Source organism: Salvelinus namaycush, unplaced genomic scaffold (assembly GCF_016432855.1).
Source record: "Salvelinus namaycush isolate Seneca unplaced genomic scaffold, SaNama_1.0 Scaffold2057, whole genome shotgun sequence".
Taxonomy (NCBI): Eukaryota; Metazoa; Chordata; class Actinopteri; order Salmoniformes; family Salmonidae; genus Salvelinus; species Salvelinus namaycush.
The window spans coordinates 23374-45414 of NW_024058850.1; the positions used below are offsets into that span (position 1 = coordinate 23374).

A 22041-nucleotide genomic window follows, 5' to 3' on the forward strand; every position below is an offset into this window, starting at 1 on the left:
TGTGTGTGTGTGTGTACTAACACCCTATTTCTGCATATTTCTGTAGGACGGGTAGGGAGGATGGATGGATAAACGTACAGAGGAAGGAGAGGAGCATGAATTTTCTTAAGGTATTCGTTTTCTCTTCACTGCATGGTTGTGAGCAGGGAGAGAGCACACACACACACACACACACACACAATTCATTACAAACACAGCGACACAGAGAAAGAAACACCACATATCTCCCCCCCAAAACAATTAAATAAAATTTTGCACCAAAAATGATGTAAAATACCCAAATATAATGTCTTTGTGATTAATACACACTCTCACCTTTTCTTTGTCTATTTCCTCTCCTACCCCTCTCACCTCCTCTCCTCTCTCAGGGGAGGAGAGATGGAGAGATGGAGAGGAGAAGAGATGGAGAGAAGAGGAGGGATGAAGAGGAGGGATGAAGAGGAGAGAAGGAGAGATGGAGAGAAGGACGGATGGTGAGAAGGAGAGAAGGAGAGAAGGAGAGAAGGAGAGATGGAGAGAAGGAGAGAAGGAGAGATGGAGAGATGGAGAGAAGGACGGATGGTTGGACTAAGAGTGTCAGGGTTTGGTCGGGCTCTTAGGTTTGTGTTTTTATTAAACTTGTATGTATTCAGGGAAGCCCAATTTAAATCAGCGTCTCATTCTCAATGGTGCCCTGAGAACAAACAATTCCCAAATCAACATGATAATTTAATAAAACAGCAAAAAGCAGCAGTTACAGAAACACTACATTACCACAACACAAATACATTATGACAGTCAACCAAAACAGTCAGAAACATCAGTGAGTTCATTCTTCATCAGCATTCTGAACTGCCTATTGACACCAGGGATTCAAGATGGAGGTTAGTAAACGATTCCAAACATTGGGGGGCGTTAAAACTAAAAGCTGATTGGTTGGTAGAGACACGAGGGACCTCAAGAGTTAACCAGCCCTGTGAGCGGGTTTGGTGCATTGTATTTGATACTTTAAGAGAAGTGAGATATGTTGGATGCTTTGTCAACAAAAAGAGAGTAATGAAGTGATCTACGAGATTTTAGTGAGGTGCCAGCAGACCTTCTGATAAAGGACGCAGTGGTGGGGATTAAACCTGTTACCTGTGATAAAGCGAAGCGCGCTATGGTACACTGCGTCAAAGGGTTTTGGAGTAGTGGGCAGCTGCATTCTGACTGTGTGTATTACTGTGTGTTACCAGATGTGTGTATTACCGTGTGTGTACTACAGTGTATGTAGTACTGTGTGTGTATTACTGTGTGTGCCAGGTGTGTACTACTGTGTGTGTACTACTGTGTGTGTACTACTGTGTGTGTACTACTGTGTGTGTACTACTGTGTATGTAGTACTGTGTGTGTACTACTGTGTGTGTAAACGTGGAGTAGAGAAGGCAAGCTGATCTGTAAACAGCTTCTCTACATACTGTACCCCCATGGAATGTACTGAACTTGTGTATGTCTAGCAGGCAGGCAGGCAGTGGTGTCAGGAATGACATGTCCTCATGCAGGCAGTCTGATGGCAGAAGTGTCAGGAATGAGAGGTCTTCATGCAGGCAGTCTGATGGCAGAAGTGTCAGGAATGAGAGGTCTTCATGCAGGCAGTCTGATGGCAGAAGTGTCAGGAATGAGAGGTCTTCATGCAGGCAGTCTGATGGCAGAAGTGTCAGGAATGAGAGGTCTTCATGCAGGCAGTCTGATGGCAGAAGTGTCAGGAATGAGAGGTCCTCATGCAGGCAGTCTGATGGCAGAAGTGTCAGGAATGAGAGATCTTCATGCAGGCAGTCTGATGGCAGAAGTGTCAGGAATGAGAGGTCCTCATGCAGGCAGTCTGATGGCAGAAGTGTCAGGAATGAGATATCTTCATGCAGGCAGTCTGATGGCAGAAGTGTCAGGAATGAGAGATCTTCATGCAGGCAGTCTGATGGCAGAAGTGTCAGGAATGAGAGATCTTCATGCAGGCAGTCTGATGGCAGAAGTGTCAGGAATGAGAGATCTTCATGCAGGCACTCTGATGGCAGAAGTGTCAGGAATGAGAGGTCTTCATGGAGGCAGTCTGATGGCAGAAGTGTCAGGAATGAGAGGTCTTCATGCAGGCAGTCTGATGGCAGAAGTGTCAGGAATGAGAGGTCTTCATGCAGGCAGTCTGATGGTGTGTCTGTTCTAACTGGTCCTGTCCAGTATTCCGGCGAAGGAGGGGCCTATCGGAGGAGGCGGGGGGTCTAGATTGACAGGGGAGGCGGGGCCAGAGCTCTCATTTCCTGTAGGCGCGGGCCCTCGGCCGCTGTATTGACCAATGAAAGAGCCGTCCTCGTTGAACTGGATGTCGACACTGTCTCCGTATTCGGCAAGGGAGTCGTCACTCCCCAGTTTACTCTCCACACACAGAGATGGCTGACTGACTGACCGCTTCTCATCACCATCACTATGGAGACAGAGGAAACAGTAACAGAGAAATAGCTACATATGAACACCATGTTAAAACAAAATAGAACGAAGAGAGAGAGAGAAAAAGTTCTCACCTTTCCAGAGATCTGCAGAAATGGAGCAGCATAGGGTAGAGAGGGAGGTTAGAGGTCAGGGGTTAGAGGTCAGGGGTTAGAGGTCAGGGGTTAGAGGTCAGGGTTAGAGGTCAGGGTTAGAGGTCAGGGTTATTGGAGATTAAAAATACTTATGTTTTGTGTGTGTATTGTGTAAAGATGTGTGTGTGTGTTGTGTAAAGTTGTGTGTGTGTGTGTGTTGTGTAAAGATGTGTGTGTGTGTGTGTGTGTTGTGTAAAGATGTGTGTGTGTGTGTGTGTGTGTGTTGTGTAAAGATGTGTGTGTGTGTTGTGTAAAGATGTGTGTGTGTGTGTTGTGTAAAGATGTGCGTGTGTGGTTAGATATGACAAACCTGTACTCTCCGAACGTCTCGTCTTTCATTGGCCGAGCCTCGGAGTCCATCTGATTCTCTTCCTTGTCTTTCACTGGAGGAGAGATACACGTTAGTGCTCAGCTGGAACAAACAGCAACTCAAGTTAGTGTGAAAACGTACAGTAGACGGAGGGACAGACACTTCCCAGAGGGGAAAGTGTGTGTATAGTTACCTGCGTACTTGCCCCCTTTACTCCTCTTGATGAAACAGAGAACCAGAAGCAGCAACAACAGCAACACCACAGCACTGCTCAGCCCTATGAACCAGCCTTGAGTAGCAAAATCCCCTTCCACACCACGTAGCTCTAGGGAGACAGAGACAGACAAGACCTCTTTATTAAACAACACCACAGCACTGATCAGCCCTATGAACCAGCCTTGAGTAGCAAAATCCCCTTCCACACCACGTAGCTCTAGGGAGACAGAGACAGGGAGAGGGAGACAGAGACAGGGAGAGGGAGACAGAGACAGGGAGAGGGAGACAGAGACAGGGAGAGGGAGACAGAGACAGGGAGAGGGAGACAGAGACAGGGAGAGGGAGACAGAGACAGGGAGAGGGAGACAGAGACAGGGAGAGGGAGACAGAGACAGAGAGAGGGAGACAGGGAGAGGGAGACAGAGACAGGGAGAGGGAGACAGAGACAGGGAGAGGGAGACAGAGACAGGGAGAGGGAGACAGAGACAGGGAGAGGGAGACAGAGACAGGGAGAGGGAGACAGAGACAGAGAGAGGGAGACAGAGACAGGGAGAGGGAGACAGAGACAGGGAGAGGGAGACAGAGACAGGGAGAGGGAGACAGAGACAGGGAGAGGGAGACAGAGACAGGGAGAGGGAGACAGAGACAGGGAGAGGGAGACAGAGACAGGGAGAGGGAGACAGAGACAGGGAGAGGGAGACAGAGACAGGAGAGGGAGACAGGAGACAGGGAGAGGGAGACAGAGACAGGGAGAGGGAGACAGAGACAGGGAGAGGGAGACAGAGACAGGGAGAGGGAGACAGAGACAGGGAGAGGGAGACAGAGACAGGGAGAGGGAGACAGAGACAGAGAGAGGGAGACAGAGACAGAGAGAGGGAGACAGAGACAGGGAGAGGGAGACAGAGACAGGGAGAGGGAGACAGAGACAGGGAGAGGGAGACAGAGACAGGGAGAGGGAGACAGAGACAGGGAGAGGGAGACAGAGACAGGGAGAGGGAGACAGAGACAGGGAGAGGGAGACAGAGACAGGGAGAGGGAGACAGAGACAGGGAGAGGGAGACAGAGACAGGGAGAGGGAGACAGAGACAGGGAGAGGGAGAGAGGGAGACAGAGACAGAGAGAGGGAGACAGAGACAGAGAGAGGGAGACAGAGACAGGGAGAGGGAGACAGAGACAGGGAGAGGGAGACAGAGACAGGGAGAGGGAGACAGAGACAGGGAGAGGGAGACAGAGACAGGGAGAGGGAGACAGAGACAGGGAGAGGGAGACAGAGACAGGGAGAGGGAGACAGAGACAGGGAGAGGGAGAGAGGGACAGGGAGAGGGAGACAGAGACAGGGAGAGGGAGACAGAGACAGGGAGAGGGAGACAGAGACAGGGAGAGGGAGACAGAGACAGGGAGAGGGAGACAGAGACAGGGAGAGGGAGACAGAGACAGGGAGAGGGAGACAGAGACAGGGAGAGGGAGACAGAGACAGGGAGAGGGAGACAGAGACAGAGAGAGGGAGACAGGGAGAGGGAGACAGAGACAGGGAGAGGGAGACAGAGACAGGGAGAGGGAGACAGAGACAGGGAGAGGGAGACAGAGACAGGGAGAGGGAGACAGAGACAGGGAGAGGGAGACAGAGACAGAGAGAGGGAGACAGAGACAGGGAGAGGGAGACAGAGACAGGGAGAGGGAGACAGAGACAGGGAGAGGGAGACAGAGACAGGGAGAGGGAGACAGAGACAGGGAGAGGGAGACAGAGACAGGGAGAGGGAGACAGAGACAGGGAGAGGGAGACAGAGACAGGGAGAGGGAGACAGAGACAGAGAGAGGGAGACAGGGAGAGGGAGACAGAGACAGGGAGAGGGAGACAGAGACAGGGAGAGGGAGACAGAGACAGGGAGAGGGAGACAGAGACAGGGAGAGGGAGACAGAGACAGGGAGAGGGAGACAGAGACAGAGAGAGGGAGACAGAGACAGAGAGAGGGAGACAGAGACAGGGAGAGGGAGACAGAGACAGGGAGAGGGAGACAGAGACAGGGAGAGGGAGACAGAGACAGGGAGAGGGAGACAGAGACAGGGAGAGGGAGACAGAGACAGGGAGAGGGAGACAGAGACAGGGAGAGGGAGACAGAGACAGGGAGAGGGAGACAGAGACAGGGAGAGGGAGACAGAGACAGGGAGAGGGAGAGAGGGAGACAGAGACAGAGAGAGGGAGACAGAGACAGAGAGAGGGAGACAGAGACAGGGAGAGGGAGACAGAGACAGGGAGAGGGAGACAGAGACAGGGAGAGGGAGACAGAGACAGGGAGAGGGAGACAGAGACAGGGAGAGGGAGACAGAGACAGGGAGAGGGAGACAGAGACAGGGAGAGGGAGACAGAGACAGGGAGAGGGAGAGAGGGACAGGGAGAGGGAGACAGAGACAGGGAGAGGGAGACAGAGACAGGGAGAGGGAGACAGAGACAGGGAGAGGGAGACAGAGACAGGGAGAGGGAGACAGAGACAGGGAGAGGGAGAGAGGGACAGGGAGAGGGAGACAGAGACAGGGAGAGGGAGACAGAGACAGGGAGAGGGAGACAGAGACAGGGAGAGGGAGACAGAGACAGGGAGAGGGAGACAGAGACAGGGAGAGGGAGACAGAGACAGGGAGAGGGAGACAGAGACAGGGAGAGGGAGACAGAGACAGGGAGAGGGAGACAGAGACAGGGAGAGGGAGACAGAGACAGGGAGAGGGAGACAGAGACAGGGAGAGGGAGACAGAGACAGAGAGAGGGAGACAGAGACAGGGAGAGGGAGACAGAGACAGGGAGAGGGAGACAGAGACAGGGAGAGGGAGACAGAGACAGAGAGAGGGAGACAGAGACAGAGACAGGGAGAGGGAGACAGAGACAGGGAGAGGGAGACAGAGACAGGGAGAGGGAGACAGAGACAGGGAGAGGGAGACAGAGACAGAGAGAGGGAGACAGAGACAGAGAGAGGGAGACAGAGACAGAGAGAGGGAGACAGAGACAGGGAGAGGGAGACAGAGACAGGGAGAGGGAGACAGAGACAGGGAGAGGGAGACAGAGACAGGGAGAGGGAGACAGAGACAGGGAGAGGGAGACAGGGAGAGGGAGACAGAGACAGGGAGAGGGAGACAGAGACAGGGAGAGGGAGACAGAGACAGGGAGAGGGAGACAGAGACAGGGAGAGGGAGACAGAGACAGAGAGAGGGAGACAGAGACAGAGAGAGGGAGACAGAGACAGAGAGAGGGAGACAGAGACAGAGAGAGGGAGACAGAGACAGAGAGAGGGAGACAGAGACAGGGAGAGGGAGACAGAGACAGGGAGAGGGAGACAGAGACAGAGACGGAGCGAGTGAGTGCAAGAGAGAGAGAGAAAAAGAGAGAGAGACACAGAGACAGAGAGACCAAGCGGAAAGTCAACCTCCCAGCGTAGAGTACTACTCCCTCATTGAAATTAAGGATACATTCAACAGCAGGTGAACACACTCCAGTCAGCACAAAAAATAGTCCAGCTCAACAACACCCCCTCAACCAGACCCCGGAGAGCTGGAGGTGGAGAGAGACATATCTGCACTCTGGACTGTGGTTAGACAACATCAACAGGAGAAAGAGCAGGAGAAGAACAGAGCACTAGAGGAGAGGATCAGACTGCTGGAGGAGAGGGTGAGGGGGATGGCGTGTGACAGAGAACAGGCCATTAGAGAGCTGGCCACCCCCGCAGAGAAGCTTTGAGAACAGTCCACCTCAGACCCTGACCAAAGTCTCGACACCACAGCAGAACAGTCAACCCCAGACCCTGACCAGACCCTGACCAGACCCTGACCAGACCCTGACCAAAGTCTCGACACCACAGCAGAACAGTCAACCCCAGACCCTGACCAGACCCTGACCAGACCCTGACCAGACCCTGACCAAAGCCTCGACATCCCCGCAGGACAGACAAATGAAGAACCCCAAGCCCAGGGGATCCCACCCCCTCTGAGCACCCCCCCTGTCAGCCACCCTGATAGCCCTCGTGACAACCCCCCCACACCCACTGACAACATACACAAGACACAGATTGTACTCCTTGTGGACTTAAACAGGAAATATATACAAGAAAATAAACTTTTTCCCAAACACAGTGTCTAAACTCTGGTGTCCAAACACCCAGCACGCCCTAGTCCTTCTGTCTGAGGACCAACTAGGGCCAACCATTCACATAATAATACACACAGGCTCAAACGACCTGAGAACACAGCAGGAGGTCACCCAGCCACATAATAATACACACAGGCATAAACGACCTGAGAGCACAGCAGGAAACTGTGGCCACAGCACCCAAGGGAGTGATTGAAAAAGCCTCTTCCACTTTCCCCAACACACAAGTAGTTATCTCCACCCTGCTACCACGAAAATACTTCCACCCTGCTACCATACAGTGGGTAAACGCCAGTAGTTCTTGTGACTGTGTCTCAAAACCAAATGTTTTCCTGGCCCACCGCTCCAACATGGAATTTAACAGCCTTTACGACCAGGTCCACCTACACAAAGCAGCAGTGCCCACCATCGCCCTCAACCACTGCCCCAAAACACACACAGGAGAAACAGATCAACAGACACCCCGCCCAGACCATCTCCCAGACCTGCAGGACCCCCCCGGACCTACACATAGAGGACCCACGCCGAGAAGACCTACATCCAGACCACAGAACCACCAGCCACATCCACACCCCCACCCCAACCAATCAAAAGCCTCCAAAACCAAACATTCCCACACCCCATATAGGCCCCCCCTCAGATCAGACCTATGTCCCTCCTGCCCACCCCATATAGGCCCCCCCTCAGATCAGACCTATGTCCCTCCTGCCCACCCCATGCCCCCCCACTCCTACAAAGAGGGCTTCGACATGAAAGTCACACATACGCCCAGGTCATGAGCAGGCAAACAAGCCAAACCCCCACTCTTACACTAGCCCAAGCCAATGGCATGTACCAGATGTCCAGCAGGCTCTGCTCAAACTTACTGGTATGAGGCCAAACCACATGACTAACAACATTGGACACTTTATGGAACACAAAGCTATCACTATCTTATCCTGGAATATCCAAGGCCAGAAATACAGACATTGTCATCCTACAAGAAACATGGGTATAGATGAGATGGAACCACTTGTTGCCCTCTAGGTTACAGAGAGCTGGTAGTCCCATCCACCAAACTAGCAAGTGTGAAACTGGGAAGGGACTCAGGGGGTATGCTAATTTTATACGGAGCAGACCTAACTCACTCTATTAAATTAGTCAAAACAGGAACATTTTATATCTGGCTAGAAATTCTAAAGGAAAGGATCACAACAGAGAAAAATGTCCTCCTGTGTGCTACCTATATCCCCTCACTAGAATCCCTGTACTTTAATGAACACAGCTTCTCCATCCTGGAGGGGAAATCAAATAATTTCCAGGCCCAGGGACATGTACTAGTCTGTGGCGACCTAAGTGCCTGAACTGGACAAGAACACCCTCAGCACACAGGGGGACAAACACCTACCTGGAGGTGACAGCATTCCCTCCCCCATTTGCCCCCCTAGGCACAACTACGACAACATAACCAACAAAAACGGATCACACTCCTGCAGCTCTGTCGCACGCTGGGTATTGTCACGACGTAGGCCTTTCTGGGTACAGATTGTGACTTCCCACTCTCTCCTACACCCAGGTTCTGTTATCTCAGGTCGTAAATTCCTGGCGGAGACTCTCTCCCCCTGGCCATGCAGAAAGAGAGACACAGAGAGAACAAAGGATTTCACATGGCAAACTCCTAAATCCACAAAATGGGAATATGAAACAAAATGTCCACTGTGAGAAGGTGGGAAAGGTCTGTGGACACCTAAGGGACAGGTATGACAAGTGTGTTTCATTTGGTGACCTCAGAGAGGACAGGAAACACACATAACTATATCTCTGAATGTGTACATTTCTCAATTATGGGGTTTGCATCTAATTATTGTATAAAATTAATGAGTAAAGATGAAACTATTTGTGAAATTATGTAATGTGATGTTAAACCTTTAATGTGAGAGAATTGTATTCCCTTTAAAGTTGAACTAAGTCATTGGCCACGCCCCCGTAAGCACAGACATGATCAGGCGTCATAGAACCGCCTTTTCTATTGTTAAGAATAAAAAATCTTCAAACTACGCGTACCTCGGTGTAAGCTGAGGTGGCACAGGTTTGAGTTTAGACTAAGCAAACCCACAGCGTGAGCTGTGATTGTGAATAGTTATTGAATTCCTAACCATACCACGTGGAGCATTGGCTACACGGCTGGAAATGGTTCAACTCTGAGACTATCGATCCTTACAGAATCTTAGCAAATCTTAGATACTAATTACTACTCTGCAGCTAGAAGTTATGTAAACCTGGGATGCGATTACCGACAACTGCCGAAACATCTATTCTTTGAGAACATTTCTGAATGGTACACTGAAGTATCCATTCTAACCACGAAATACTTTAATCTTCAGGGAAGCAGAGAGAGAGACGCGGATGAACTGACTCTCCAGCAGACGGACCGGTTCCCAACAGAAAAGATCACGACACATGGGCATAAATATATTGATTGCAATTATTCCCAAATGAGTGAGCGTTCATGTGCAAAGGTTTAGCATTTCAATTAATATAATTATCAACTGTGTGTAGTGATCCCTCTGGTCTTTCCCGCTCTAGCTCAGTCCACACCCACTTCCCTTTGTCCACCAAGCCGTCATATCGGCTTAGCCCACTAGGGAACCTCCCCTATCATTTGTTAGTAACAGATCTACTGTTTTTTGTTTATTAATTTCTGTGATTATTCAGTTGGTTAGTAAATAAATGATTAAGCCAATTGGTGTATTGATGATTTATAGTAAAGGCTGGGTTCGTGCAGATAACCAACAATTTAGGATGTTCAGATGAGACTGACGTGAGGTAAATAATAATTAATTAATAAGAAGACTAATTGATCAGATATAAAAATATCTGAAGAGTTAAATTAGGGAAATTATAACTTTGTAATCTGAATATTTTCCTTGGTACCCTGACTTCCTAGTTAATTACATTTTCATGATTAGTTTAATCACGTAATAATAATTACAGAGAATTGATTTGATAAAATAACAGTCTTCACTTCACAACAGTCTTCACTTTTAATGATGCCAAAGCACGACATATTATGGCGCCCCGTGCGAGGAATCAAAGATAGAATTGGACTTTGCTGTTGAAATACACTGCTCAAAAAAATAAAGGGAACACTTAAACAACACAATGTAACTCCAAGTCAATCACACTTCTGTGAAATCAAACTGTCCACTTAGGAAGCAACACTGATTGACAATAAATTTCACATGCTGTTGTGCAAATGGAATAGACAAAAGGTGGAAATTATAGGCAATTAGCAAGACACCCCCAAAAAAGGAGTGATTCTGCAGGTGGTGACCACAGACCACTTCTCAGTTCCTATGCTTCCTGGCTGATGTTTTGGTCACTTTTGAATGCTGGCGGTGCTCTCACTCTAGTGGTAGCATGAGACGGAGTCTACAACCCACACAAGTGGCTCAGGTAGTGCAGTTCATCCAGGATGGCACATCAATGCGAGCTGTGGCAAAAAGGTTTGCTGTGTCTGTCAGCGTAGTGTCCAGAGCATGGAGGCGCTACCAGGAGACAGGCCAGTACATCAGGAGACGTGGAGGAGGCCGGAGGAGGGCAACAACCCAGCAGCAGGACCGCTACCTCCGCCTTTGTGCAAGGAGGTGCACTGCCAGAGCCCTGCAAAATGACCTCCAGCAGGCCACAAATGTGCATGTGTCAGCATATGGTCTCACAAGGGGTCTGAGGATCTCATCTCGGTACCTATTGGCAGTCAGGCTACCTCTGGCGAGCACATGGAGGGCTGTGCGGCCCCACAAAGAAATGCCACCCCACACCATGACTGACCCATCGCCAAACCGGTCATGCTGGAGGATGTTGCAGGCAGCAGAACGTTCTCCACGGCGTCTCCAGACTCTGTCACGTCTGTCACATGTGCTCATGTGCTCAGTGTGAACCTGCTTTCATCTGTGAAGAGCACAGGGCGCCAGAGGCGAATTTGCCAATCTTGGTGTTCTCTGGCAAATGCCAAACGTCCTGCACGGTGTTGGGCTGTAAGCACAACCCCCACCTGTGGACGTCGGGCCCTCATACCACCCTCATGGAGTCTGTTTCTGACCGTTTGAGCAGACACATGCACATTTGTGGCCTGCTGGAGGTCATTTTGCAGGGCGCTGGCAGTGCACCTCCTTGCACAAAGGCGGAGGTAGCGGTCCTGCTGCTGGGTTGTTGCCCTCCTACGGCCTCCTCCACGTCTCCTGATGTACTGGCCTGTCTCCTGGTAGCGCCTCCATGCTCTGGACACTACGCTGACAGACACAGCAAACCTTTTTGCCACAGCTCGCATTGATGTGCCATCCTGGATGAACTGCACTACCTGAGCCACTTGTGTGGGTTGTAGACTCCGTCTCATGCTACCACTAGAGTGAGAGCACCGCCAGCATTCAAAAGTGACCAAAACATCAGCCAGGAAGCATAGGAACTGAGAAGTGGTCTGTGGTCACCACCTGCAGAATCACTCCTTTATTGGGGGTGTCTTGCTAATTGCCTATAATTTCCACCTTTTGTCTATTCCATTTGCACAACAGCATGTGAAATGTATTGTCAATCAGTGTTGCTTCCTAAGTGGACAGTTTGATTTCACAGAAGTGTGATTGACTTGGAGTTACATTGTGTTGTTTAAGTGTTCCCTTTATTTTTTTGAGCAGTGTATATATACGTATATATCAAGTGTGTAAACAGTTGTATGCGAATAGAGAAAGATATTGTTTGTGTGTGTTTCTATTTGAACAAGCTATTTGGGAGCACCTCCGGTCGTGTGTCAATACCGTCAGAGCAATGACTTGTAAATTCCAGATTTAGTCCGTTAGGCCAAACGGTACGATTTCTGTCAGTCAATATTCATTTCTATAACAAGGACATACAGCCAGTAAGGTTAGAAATTAGAGGATAGTTTGGTGACCGAGCCGAAGTTATCTGTCCGACTACGGCGCTAAGCCAGTGTGGGTAGGCCACAGGCGTATCTGTTTTTATGGACCTTGCGCTCCGGTAATATAATGCTAGCAAATAGTATGCTGAATGGGTTAATGTGAGACCTCACTAGTAAACCCCTTTTCCATGGTGAAGGACCATGGGACCCTATTTTGTGCATGGAAGTGACATTTCTGTACAAATAGGATTAGCTTAGCACTAGATGCTACCGCTAACAAAGGGAAACAGCATTTATTTTTCCTGTGTCACATTGAAATTCCTCCGCCTCGCGTGATGGAAGTCCCGCCCTTTGTACTTCCGTGGATTTCAGCTTTCTGCGATCAGTGACCCCCTGGTGGTGAAGAATCGGCAGTACATTTTCTTCAAAAAGAATTAGGTGACACCAAAAAATGGATCGCGTTCAATACGTGAGTACTTAGGACATCCAGCCAATCAATGGATTGGATATCGATGTCTCATTCAATTTAACTAACAAGTGAAATTGCCCAATTTACCTTTTAAGTGGATCTTTAAACTTCTCTGCGCTACGAATCCCGTTAGCGGGATCACTTTCCTAAACAACCGCTAGAATTGCAGGGCGCCAAATGCAAAAATATTACAAAAAATATTTATAATCATGCAATCACAAGTGAAATATACCAAAACACAGCTTAGCTTGTTGTTAATCCACCTATCCACCAGGTGGATTAACAACAAGCTAAGCTGTGTTTTGGTATATTTCACTTGTGATTGCATGATTATAAATATTTTTTGTAATATTTTTGCATTTTTGAAAATTTTCTTCTGCCTTTCAGGACCGGAATGAGGCTGTAGTTTTCTGAACATAACGCGCAACCCAAATGGTGTTTTTTTGTTATAAAACTAATATTTATCAAACAAAAAGAACATTTATTGTGTAACTGGGAGTCTCGTGAGTGCAAACATCCGAAGATTATCAAAGGTAAGCGATTAATTTTATTGCTTTTCTGACTTTCGTGACCATGCTAATTTGGGGCTAGCTGTTCTAGCATTGATTGATACTCTCACAAAAGCTTGGATTTCTTTCTCTGTAAAGCATATTTTCAAAATCTGACACGATAGGTGGATTAACAACAAGCTAAGCTGTGTTTTGGTATATTTCACTTGTGATTGCATGATTATAAATATTTTTAGTAATATTTTGCGCCCTGCAATTCAGCGGTTGTTTAGGAAAATGATCCCGTAAAAGGGATCCGTGCGCAGAGAAGTTAACATGTATCCCACCTTCATTACCTACTTTGGCCCTGCAGCCCACTTTGGCTTGCCTATCTTACAACTCAGAGAGCTTACAAGCACAGCTTTTGAGGCATCAAAATTTCGCAACGCTAAGAGCCCTGACCACTCGGTTTTGAAGTTTGACCAGGAGCACTCACTCCAGTTAGAGGGTGCATTATCAGGTATTGGAGGGTTGAGAGATGACGCACAACAACGCTTTCTACCACGAAACCCCGATTCCAATAACCTCCGCGGTCTAAATAACTGTAAAGTACATCGCCATCAAAATGACTACAGCTACAATCGACCTGTTTGCTACGTTCCTGCACCCAACCCACAAAAAGCGTCAGAGCACAAGGGTAACAAAGGGTTGAAGGATGATCAAAACGTAGACCAATGTTATCCAGAAGTTCCACTAGGTGAAGAACTAAAGCGAGAAAAATTTGAGAAAAGGGTAAAAGATAAGTCACAAGGACGAGACGAGGAATTACCGGACACCAGGTCCGCAGGATTTAACACCCATAACAAGGACGTTAAAATTCAAATTTCTCCCGCTCTCTCGTGACCCTATCCAGAGCCCGCTTGATCAAGAAACAAGCCCACGGGCTTTGTCTATAGACTCTGATACAAAGGTTGCGAAGAAACAGGTCAAAAGCTTCGTTAATGCCCACTCAAAATCCAAAAAGTCGATCTGCTTTCACCTTGAACAGAAATGACACATCACGTCATTGCGAACGACCACTCCACTTCAAATCAAAATCAAAATTTATTTGTCACATACACATGGTTAGCAGATGTTAATGCGAGTGTAGCGAAATGCTTGTGCTTCTAGTTCCGACAATGCAGTAATAACCAACAAGTAATCTAACCTAACAATTCCACAACTACTACCTTATACACACAAGTGTAAAGGGATAAAGAATATGTACATAAAGATATATGAATGAGTGATGGTACAGAACGGCATAGGCAAGATGCAGTAGATGGTATAGTGTACAGTCTATACATATGAGATGAGTAATGTAAGGTATGTAAACATAAAGTGGCATAGTTTAAAGTGGCTAGTGATACATGTATTACATAAAGATGGCAAGATGCAGTAGATGATATACAGTACAGTATATACATATACATATGAGATGAGTAATGTAGGGTATGTAAACATTATATTAAGTGACATTGTTTAAAGTGGCTAGTGATGCATTTTTACATAATTTCCATCAATTCCCATTATTAAAGTGGCTGGAGTTGAGTCAGTATGTTGGCAGCGGCCACTAAATGTTAGTGGTGGCTGTTTAACAGTCTGATGGCCTTGAGATAGAAGCTGTTTTTCAGTCTCTCGGTCCCTGCTTTGATGCACCTGTACTGACCTCGCCTTCTGGATGATAGCGGGGTGAACAGGCAGTGGCTCGGGTGGTTGTTGTCCTTGATGATCTTTATGGCCTTCCTGTGACATCGGGTGGTGTAGGTGTCCTGGAGGGCAGGTAGATTGCCCCCGGTGATGCGTTGTGCAGACCTCACTACCCTCTGGAGAGCCTTACGGTTGTGGGCAGAGCAGTTGCCGTACCAGGCGGTGATACAGCCCGACAGGATGCTCTCGATTGTGCATCTGTAGAAGTTTGTAAGTGCTTTTGGTGACAAGCCGAATTTCTTCAGCCTCCTGAGGTTGAAGAGGCGCTGCTGCGCCTTCTTCACAACGCTGTCTGTGTGGGTGGACCAATTCAGTTTGTCCGTGATGTGTACACCGAGGAACTTAAAACTTTCCACCTTCTCCACTACTGTCCCGTCGATGTGGATAGGGGGGTGCTCCCTCTGCTGTTTCCTGAAGTCCACAATCATCTCCTTTGTTTTGTTGACGTTGAGTGTGAGGTTATTTTCCTGACACCACACTCCGAGGGCCCTCACCTCCTCCCTGTAGGCCGTCTCGTCGTTGTTGGTAATCAAGCCTACCACTGTAGTGTCGTCCGCAAACTTGATGATTGAGTTGGAGGCGTGCATGGCCACGCAGTCGTGGGTGAACAGGGAGTACAGGAGAGGGCTCAGAACGCACCCTTGTGGGGCCCCAGTGTTGAGGATCAGCGGGGTGGAGATGTTGTTACCTACCCTCACCACCTGGGGGCGGCCCGTCAGGAAGTCCAGGACCCAGTTGCACAGGGCGGGGTCGAGGCCCAGGGTCTCGAGCTTGATGACGAGTTTGGAGGGTACTATGGTGTTAAATGCTGAGCTGTAGTCGATGAACAGCATTCTCACATAGGTATTCCTCTTGTCCAGATGGGTTAGGGCAGTGTGCAGTGTGGTTGCGATTGCGTCGTCTGTGGACCTATTGGGTTGGTAAGCAAATTGGAGTGGGTCTAGGGTGTCAGGTAGGGTGGAGGTGATATGGTCCTTGAATAGTCTCTCAAAGCACTTCATGATGACGGAAGTGAGTGCTACGGGGCGGTAGTCGTTTAGCTCAGTTACCTTAGCTTTCTTGGTAACAGGAACAATCTCCCTCTTGAAGCATGTGGTAACAGCAGACTGGGATAAGGATTGATTGAATATGTCCTTAAACACACCAGCCAGCTGGTCTGCGCATGCTCTGAGGACGCGGCTGGGAATGCCGTCTGGGCCTGCAGCCTTGCGAGGGTTAACACGTTTAAATGTTTTACTCACCTCGGCTGCAGTGAAGGAGAGCCCGCAGGTTTTGGTAGCGGGCCGTGTCAGTGGCACTGTATTGTCCTCAAAGCGAGCAAAAAAGTTATTTAGTCTGTCTGGGAGCAAGACATCCTGGTCCGCTACGGGGCTGGTTTTCTTTTTGTAATCCGTGATTGACTGTAGACCCTGCCACATACCTCTTGTGTCTGAGCTGTTGAATTGCGACTCTACTTTGTCTCTATACTGGCACTTAGCTTGTTTGATTGCCTTGCGGAGGGAATAGCTACACTGTTTGTATTCGGTCATGTTTCCGGTCACCTTGCCCTGGTTAAAAGCAGTGGTTCGCGCTTTCAGTTTCACATGAATGCTGCCATCAATCCACGGTTTCTGGTTTGGGAATGTTTTAATCGTTGCTGTGGGTACGACATCGTCAATGCACTTTCTAATGAACTCGCTCACCGAATCAGCGTATTCGTCAATGTTGTTGTTGGACGCAATGCGGAACATATCCCAATCCACGTGATCGAAGCAGTCTTGAAGCGTGGAATCAGATTGGTCGGACCAGCGTTGAACAGACCTGAGCGCGGGAGCTTGCTGTTTTAGTTTCTGTTTGTAGGCTGGAAGCAACAAAATGGAGTCGTGGTCAGCTTTTCCGAAAGGAGGGCGGGGGAGGGCCTTATATGCGTCGCGGAAGTTAGTATAACAATGATCCAAGGTTTTACCAGCCCTGGTAGCACAATCGATATGCTGATAGAATTTAGGGAGTTTTGTTTTCAGATTAGCCTTGTTAAAATCCCCAGCTACGATGAATGCAGCCTCAGGGTGTGTGGTTTCCAGTTTACAAAGAGTCAGATAAAGTTCGTTCAGGGCCATCAATGTGTCTGCTTGGGGGGGAATATATACGGCTGTCATTATAATCGAAGAGAATTCCCTTGGTAGATAATGCGGTCGACATTTGATTGTGAGGAATTCTAAATCAGGTGAACAGAATGACTTGAGTTCCTGTATGTTGTTATGATCACACCACGTCTCGTTAATCATAAGGCATACACCCCCGCCCCTCTTCTTACCAGAAAGATGTTTGTTTCTGTCGGCGCGATGCGTGAAGAAACCAGCTGGCTGCACCGACTCCGTTAGCGTCTCTCGAGTGAGCCATGTTTCCGTGAAGCAAAGAACGTTACAATCTCTGATGTCTCTCTGGAATGTTACCTTTGCTCGGATTTCATCAACCTTGTTGTCAAGAGACTGGACATTGGCGAGTAGTATGCTAGGGAGTGGAGCGCGATGTGCCCGTCTCCGAAGCCTGACCAGGAGACCGCTTCGTTTGCCCCTTTTACGGCGTCGTTGTTTAGGGTCGCCGGCTGGGATCAGATCCATTGTATTGGGTGGAAGGCAAAACACAGGATCCGCTTCGGGAGAGTCATATTCCTGGTTGTAACGATGGTGAGTTGACGTTGCTCTTATATTCAGTAGTTCCTCCCGACTGTATGTAATGAAACCTAAGATTACCTGGGGTACCAATGTAAGGAATAACACATAAAAAAACAAAATACTGCATATTTTCCTAGGAACGCGAAGCGAGGCGGCCATCTCTGTCGGCGCCGGAAGTAATGGGGAATATGTCCACTAAACACGAATTTAAACGCCCATACCTGGAAACAGTCCTGGAGGACTGCTTAACTTGTCATGCGGGAATTGATTTGGGTGCGACAATATCACTCATCTCTCAAACATTGTTTGATGATCTCAAAAGGGCTTTGAAGCCAACTAAACATTGGTTAAAAGTGGAACGATGTGACACTACACTTCGAGGGGTCACTCAGACTACCTCACCTCTCACATTGAGACTCATGCTGAAACTGCACTTCCAGGACGTATCGCTCGTTCACCCTGTGTATGTTACCAGCCTCGAATCTGTACCCCTGCTACTCGGAGCAGACTTGATGGAGCGGTTACTCCCACTGATGGATTGGAAAACCAACCAGGTATGGTCACAGGCCACAGTGCCTTCTCCACTGACCACACTGTCTTCCCCTAACGCTAGCTGCAACGCAGTCATTCATGAGGGGTATCTGCCGAAAGCACCCCTTGGGAAAAAGATGTTTAGAAACCTCTTGGTGCAGAATCCGATCCAAAGAGATATTACGATATCTCAACACATGCCATCAGCAGACCTGATTGACCATTCTTTTCATGATTTCGAGCCAGCGGTCTCTGTGAATGAGCAACTTCCCTTCTCCTTGCAGTCGTGCAATACGGTAGCTGAGATGAACTTCTCTTGCCCTTCAGACACTTCCACAAGCACTGCGGCCGTCTCAGCAAGAAAAATATCGATGCGCAGAGTCTACTCTGCTTCCGATGATACACGTTCCGCTTTGTGTGGGACTGTCACCCCTTACAATGACACTAATGGAGCAAGATGGAGTGGTCAGATTTGCCAAAAGGAGGGCGGGGGAGGGCCTTGTAAGCATCCCGGAAGTTTGAATAGCAATGGTCGAGAGCCTTAGTACCGCGAGTAGGACAGGCAATATGTTGATAGAATTTCGGCAGCCAAGTCCTGAGATTTGCTTTGTTAAAATCCCCAGCTTCAATAAATGCAGCCTCAGGATATGTGGTTTCCAGTTTACATAAAGTCCAGTGAAGTTCTTTGAGGTGCGTCGAGGTTTCGGCTTGAGGTGGGATGTAAAGAGCCGTGGCGATGACGGAGGAGAATTCTCTTGGGAGATAATATGGTCGGCATTTAATTGTGAGGTATTCTAGGTCGGGTGAACAACATGACTTGAGTTCCTTTATGTTGTTACAATTACACCATGAGTCGTTAATCATGAAACACACCCCTGCCCTTCTTACCAGAGAGATGTTTATTCCTGTCTGAGCGATGTACTGAGAATCCTGCTGAATTTACAGACTATGACAGAGTATCCCGAAAGAGCCATGTTTCTGTGAAACAAAGTATGTTACAGGTCTCTCTGGAAAGAAATCCTTGCTCTAAGCTCATCAACTTTGTTATCCAAAGACTGAACATTAGCAAGTAATATACTCGGAAGCGGTGGGTGGTGGGCGCGCCTCCTAAGTCGAACAAGCAGGCCACCTCAAGTGCCTCTCCTCCGCCGGCGATGTTTTGGGTCGGCCTCTGGAATAAGTTAAATTGCTCTGGGGAGAGTGAACAAAGGATCTGCTCCAGGGAAGTCGTATTCTTGGTCATAATGCTGGTAGTTCTGGTGAGTTACCGCCGCTCTAATATCCAATAGCTCTTCCTGGCTGTATGTAATGACACAAAACATTTCATGAGATAATAATATAAAAAATAGTACATAAAAAAACGAAATACTGCAAAGTTTTCTAAGAGCTAGTTGCGATGCTGCCATCTCCGCCGGCGCCATCTTCCACCATATATATCAATGAATTGGCGAGGGCCCTAGAACAGTCTGCAGCACCCGTTCTCATCTATCTAGAATCTGAAATCAAATGTCTACTGTTTGCTGATGATCTGGTGCTTCTGTCCCCAACCAAGGAGGGCCTACAGCAGCACCTAGATCTTCTGCATAGATTCTGTCAGACCTGGTCCCTGACAGTAAATCTCAGTAAGACAAAAATAAGGGTGTTCCAAAAAAGGTCCAGTTGCCAGGACCACAAAAGTCCACAAAAAACAATACACATCTCGGCCTAAACATCAGTGCCACAAGTAACTTCCACAAAACTGTGAACGATCTGAGAGTCAAGGCAAGAAGGGCCTTCTATGCCATCAAAATGAACATAAAATTTGACATAGCAATTAGGATCTGCCAAAAAATACTTGAATCTGTTATAGAACCCAATGCCCTTTATGGTTTTGAGGTCTGGAGTCCGCTCACCAACCAAGAATTTAACCATATTGAAACTCTGCATGCAGAATTCTGCAAAAATGTCCTCTGTGTACAACGTAAAACACCAAATAATGCATGCAGAGCAGAATTAGGCCGATACTTGCTAATGATCAAAATCCAGAAAAGAGAAGTTCAATTCTACAACCACCAAAAATAAAGCAATTTCCAAACCTTCAATAACAAAGCAATCGCCGACAGAGAGAGAGATAGAGAGAGATAGAGATAGAGATAGAGATAGAGAGAGAGAGAGAGAGAGAGAGAGAGAGAGAGAGAGAGAGAGAGACAACATGAGAATATTGAAAGAATGGTTGTGAAGTGGGTTCGATTCCCACTGGGGTCACATACTGAAATGAATCCACTCAGTGTTTTAAGTTATATCTTCTAAATGGCATACAGTATAATATTATATATACATAAATGTGTGTGTACGTCAGTATGTGTTTGTGTGTTTGTGAGTGTGTGAGCGAGTGTGTATGTCTACCTGGACCGGTGGTCTGTATCTCGTCCTCCCAGTGCGTATAGTTGCCATGGGTGATGAGGAGGCGGTACTGTGTTCCAGGCTGAAGACCCGTCAGCGAATAGAATGCCTGCAACGTGTTAACCTGTTCTGACTCCTCCCACTTACCCCCAACTACACACACACACAAACACACAAACACACAAACAAAAATGAGAGACAAATATTGGATGAAAAAAGAGCAGAAACAGAAATCAAAAGACAAAAAAACAAATCTCCTCCCTCCATCTGTATATACTCTCCTCCCCTCCCCTCCATCTGTATATACTCTCCTCCCCTCCATCTGTATATACTCTCTTCCACTGCATCTGTATATACTCTCCTCCCCTCCATCTGTATATACTCTCCTCCCCTCCATCTGTATATACTCTCCTCCCCTCCATCTGTATATACTCTCCTCCCCTCCCCTCCATCTGTATATACTCTCCTCCCCTCCCCTCCATCTGTATATACTCTCCTCCCCTCCCCTCCATCTGTATATACTCTCCTCCCCCCCCCCCCAATCTGTATATACTCTCCTCCCCTCCATCTGTATATACTCTCCTCCCCTCCCCTCCATCTGTATATACTCTCCTCCCCTCCATCTGTATATACTCTCCTCCCCTCCATCTGTATAAACTCTCCTCCCCTCCATCTGTATATACTCTCCTCCCCTCCATCTGTATATACTCTCCTCCCCTCCCCTCCATCTGTATAAACTCTCCTCCCCTCATCTGTATAAACTCTCCTCCCCTCCATCTGTATATACTCTCCTCCCCTCCATCTGTATATACTCTCCTCCCCTCCATCTGTATATACTCTCCTCCCCTCAATCTGTATATACTCTCCTCCCCTCCATCTGTATATACTCTCCTCCCACTCCATCTGTATATACTCTCCTCCTCCATCTGTATATACTCTCCTCCCTCCATCTGTATAAACTCTCCTTCCCCTCCATCTGTATAAACTCTCCTCCCTCCATCTGTATATACTCCTCCTCCCCTCCATCTGTATATACTCTCCATCCCCTCCATCTGTATATACTCTCCTCCCTCCATCTGTATATACTCTCCTCCCCTCCATCTGTATATACTCTCCTCCCCTCCATCTGTATATACTCTCCTCCCCTCCATCTGTATATACTCTCCTCCCCTCCATCTGTATATACTCTCCTCCCCTCCATCTGTATATACTCTCCTCCCCTCCATCTGTATATACTCTCCTCCCTCATCTGTATATACTCTCCTCCCCTCCATCTGTATATACTTTCTCCTCCCCTCCATCTGTATATACTCTCCTCCCCTCCATCTGTATATACTTCTCCTCCCTCCATCTGTATATACTCTCCTCCCCTCCATCTGTATATACTATCCTCTCCCTCCATCTGTATATACTCTCCTCCTCCTCCATCTGTATTACTCTCCTCCCTCCATCTGTATATACTCTTTCCACTGCATCTGTATATACTCCCCTCCTCATCTGTATATACCTCCCCCTCCCCTCCATCTGTATATACTCTCCTCCCCTCCATCTGTAAACTCTCCTCCCTCCATCTGTATATACTCTCCTCCCCTCCATCTGTATATACTCTCCCCTCCATCTGTATATAC

At 48.1% G+C, this 22041-nt stretch overlaps 1 protein-coding gene across 1 annotated transcript; it reads right to left on the reverse strand.

Annotated features, from left to right (window-relative positions):
* Positions 1–1518: 1518 nt before the first annotated feature.
* On the reverse strand, positions 1519–20735 carry LOC120038048 (neural cell adhesion molecule L1.2-like). The gene is made up of 4 exons (XM_038983988.1): positions 20417–20735; positions 3095–3226; positions 2902–2974; positions 1519–2434 (listed from the first exon to the last, which is right to left on the reverse strand). The coding sequence occupies exons 1-4, from the start codon at positions 20733–20735 to the stop codon at positions 2173–2175; spliced, it is 786 nt and encodes a 261-aa protein (XP_038839916.1). The 3' UTR covers positions 1519–2172.
* Between the last annotated feature and the right edge of the window lie 1306 nt (positions 20736–22041).

Coding starts and splice junctions, on each gene's coding strand:
- LOC120038048 (XM_038983988.1), bottom strand. CDS start 20,735: ATGGAGGGGAGGAGAGTATATACAGATGGAGGGGAGGGGAGGAGAGTA. Junction 3,227..20,416: donor GATACAGACCACCGGTCCAG/GTAGACATACAC, acceptor CTGTCTCCCTAG/AGCTACGTGGTGTGGAAGGG. Junction 2,975..3,094: donor TAAAGGGGGCAAGTACGCAG/GTAACTATACAC, acceptor TCTCTCCTCCAG/TGAAAGACAAGGAAGAGAAT.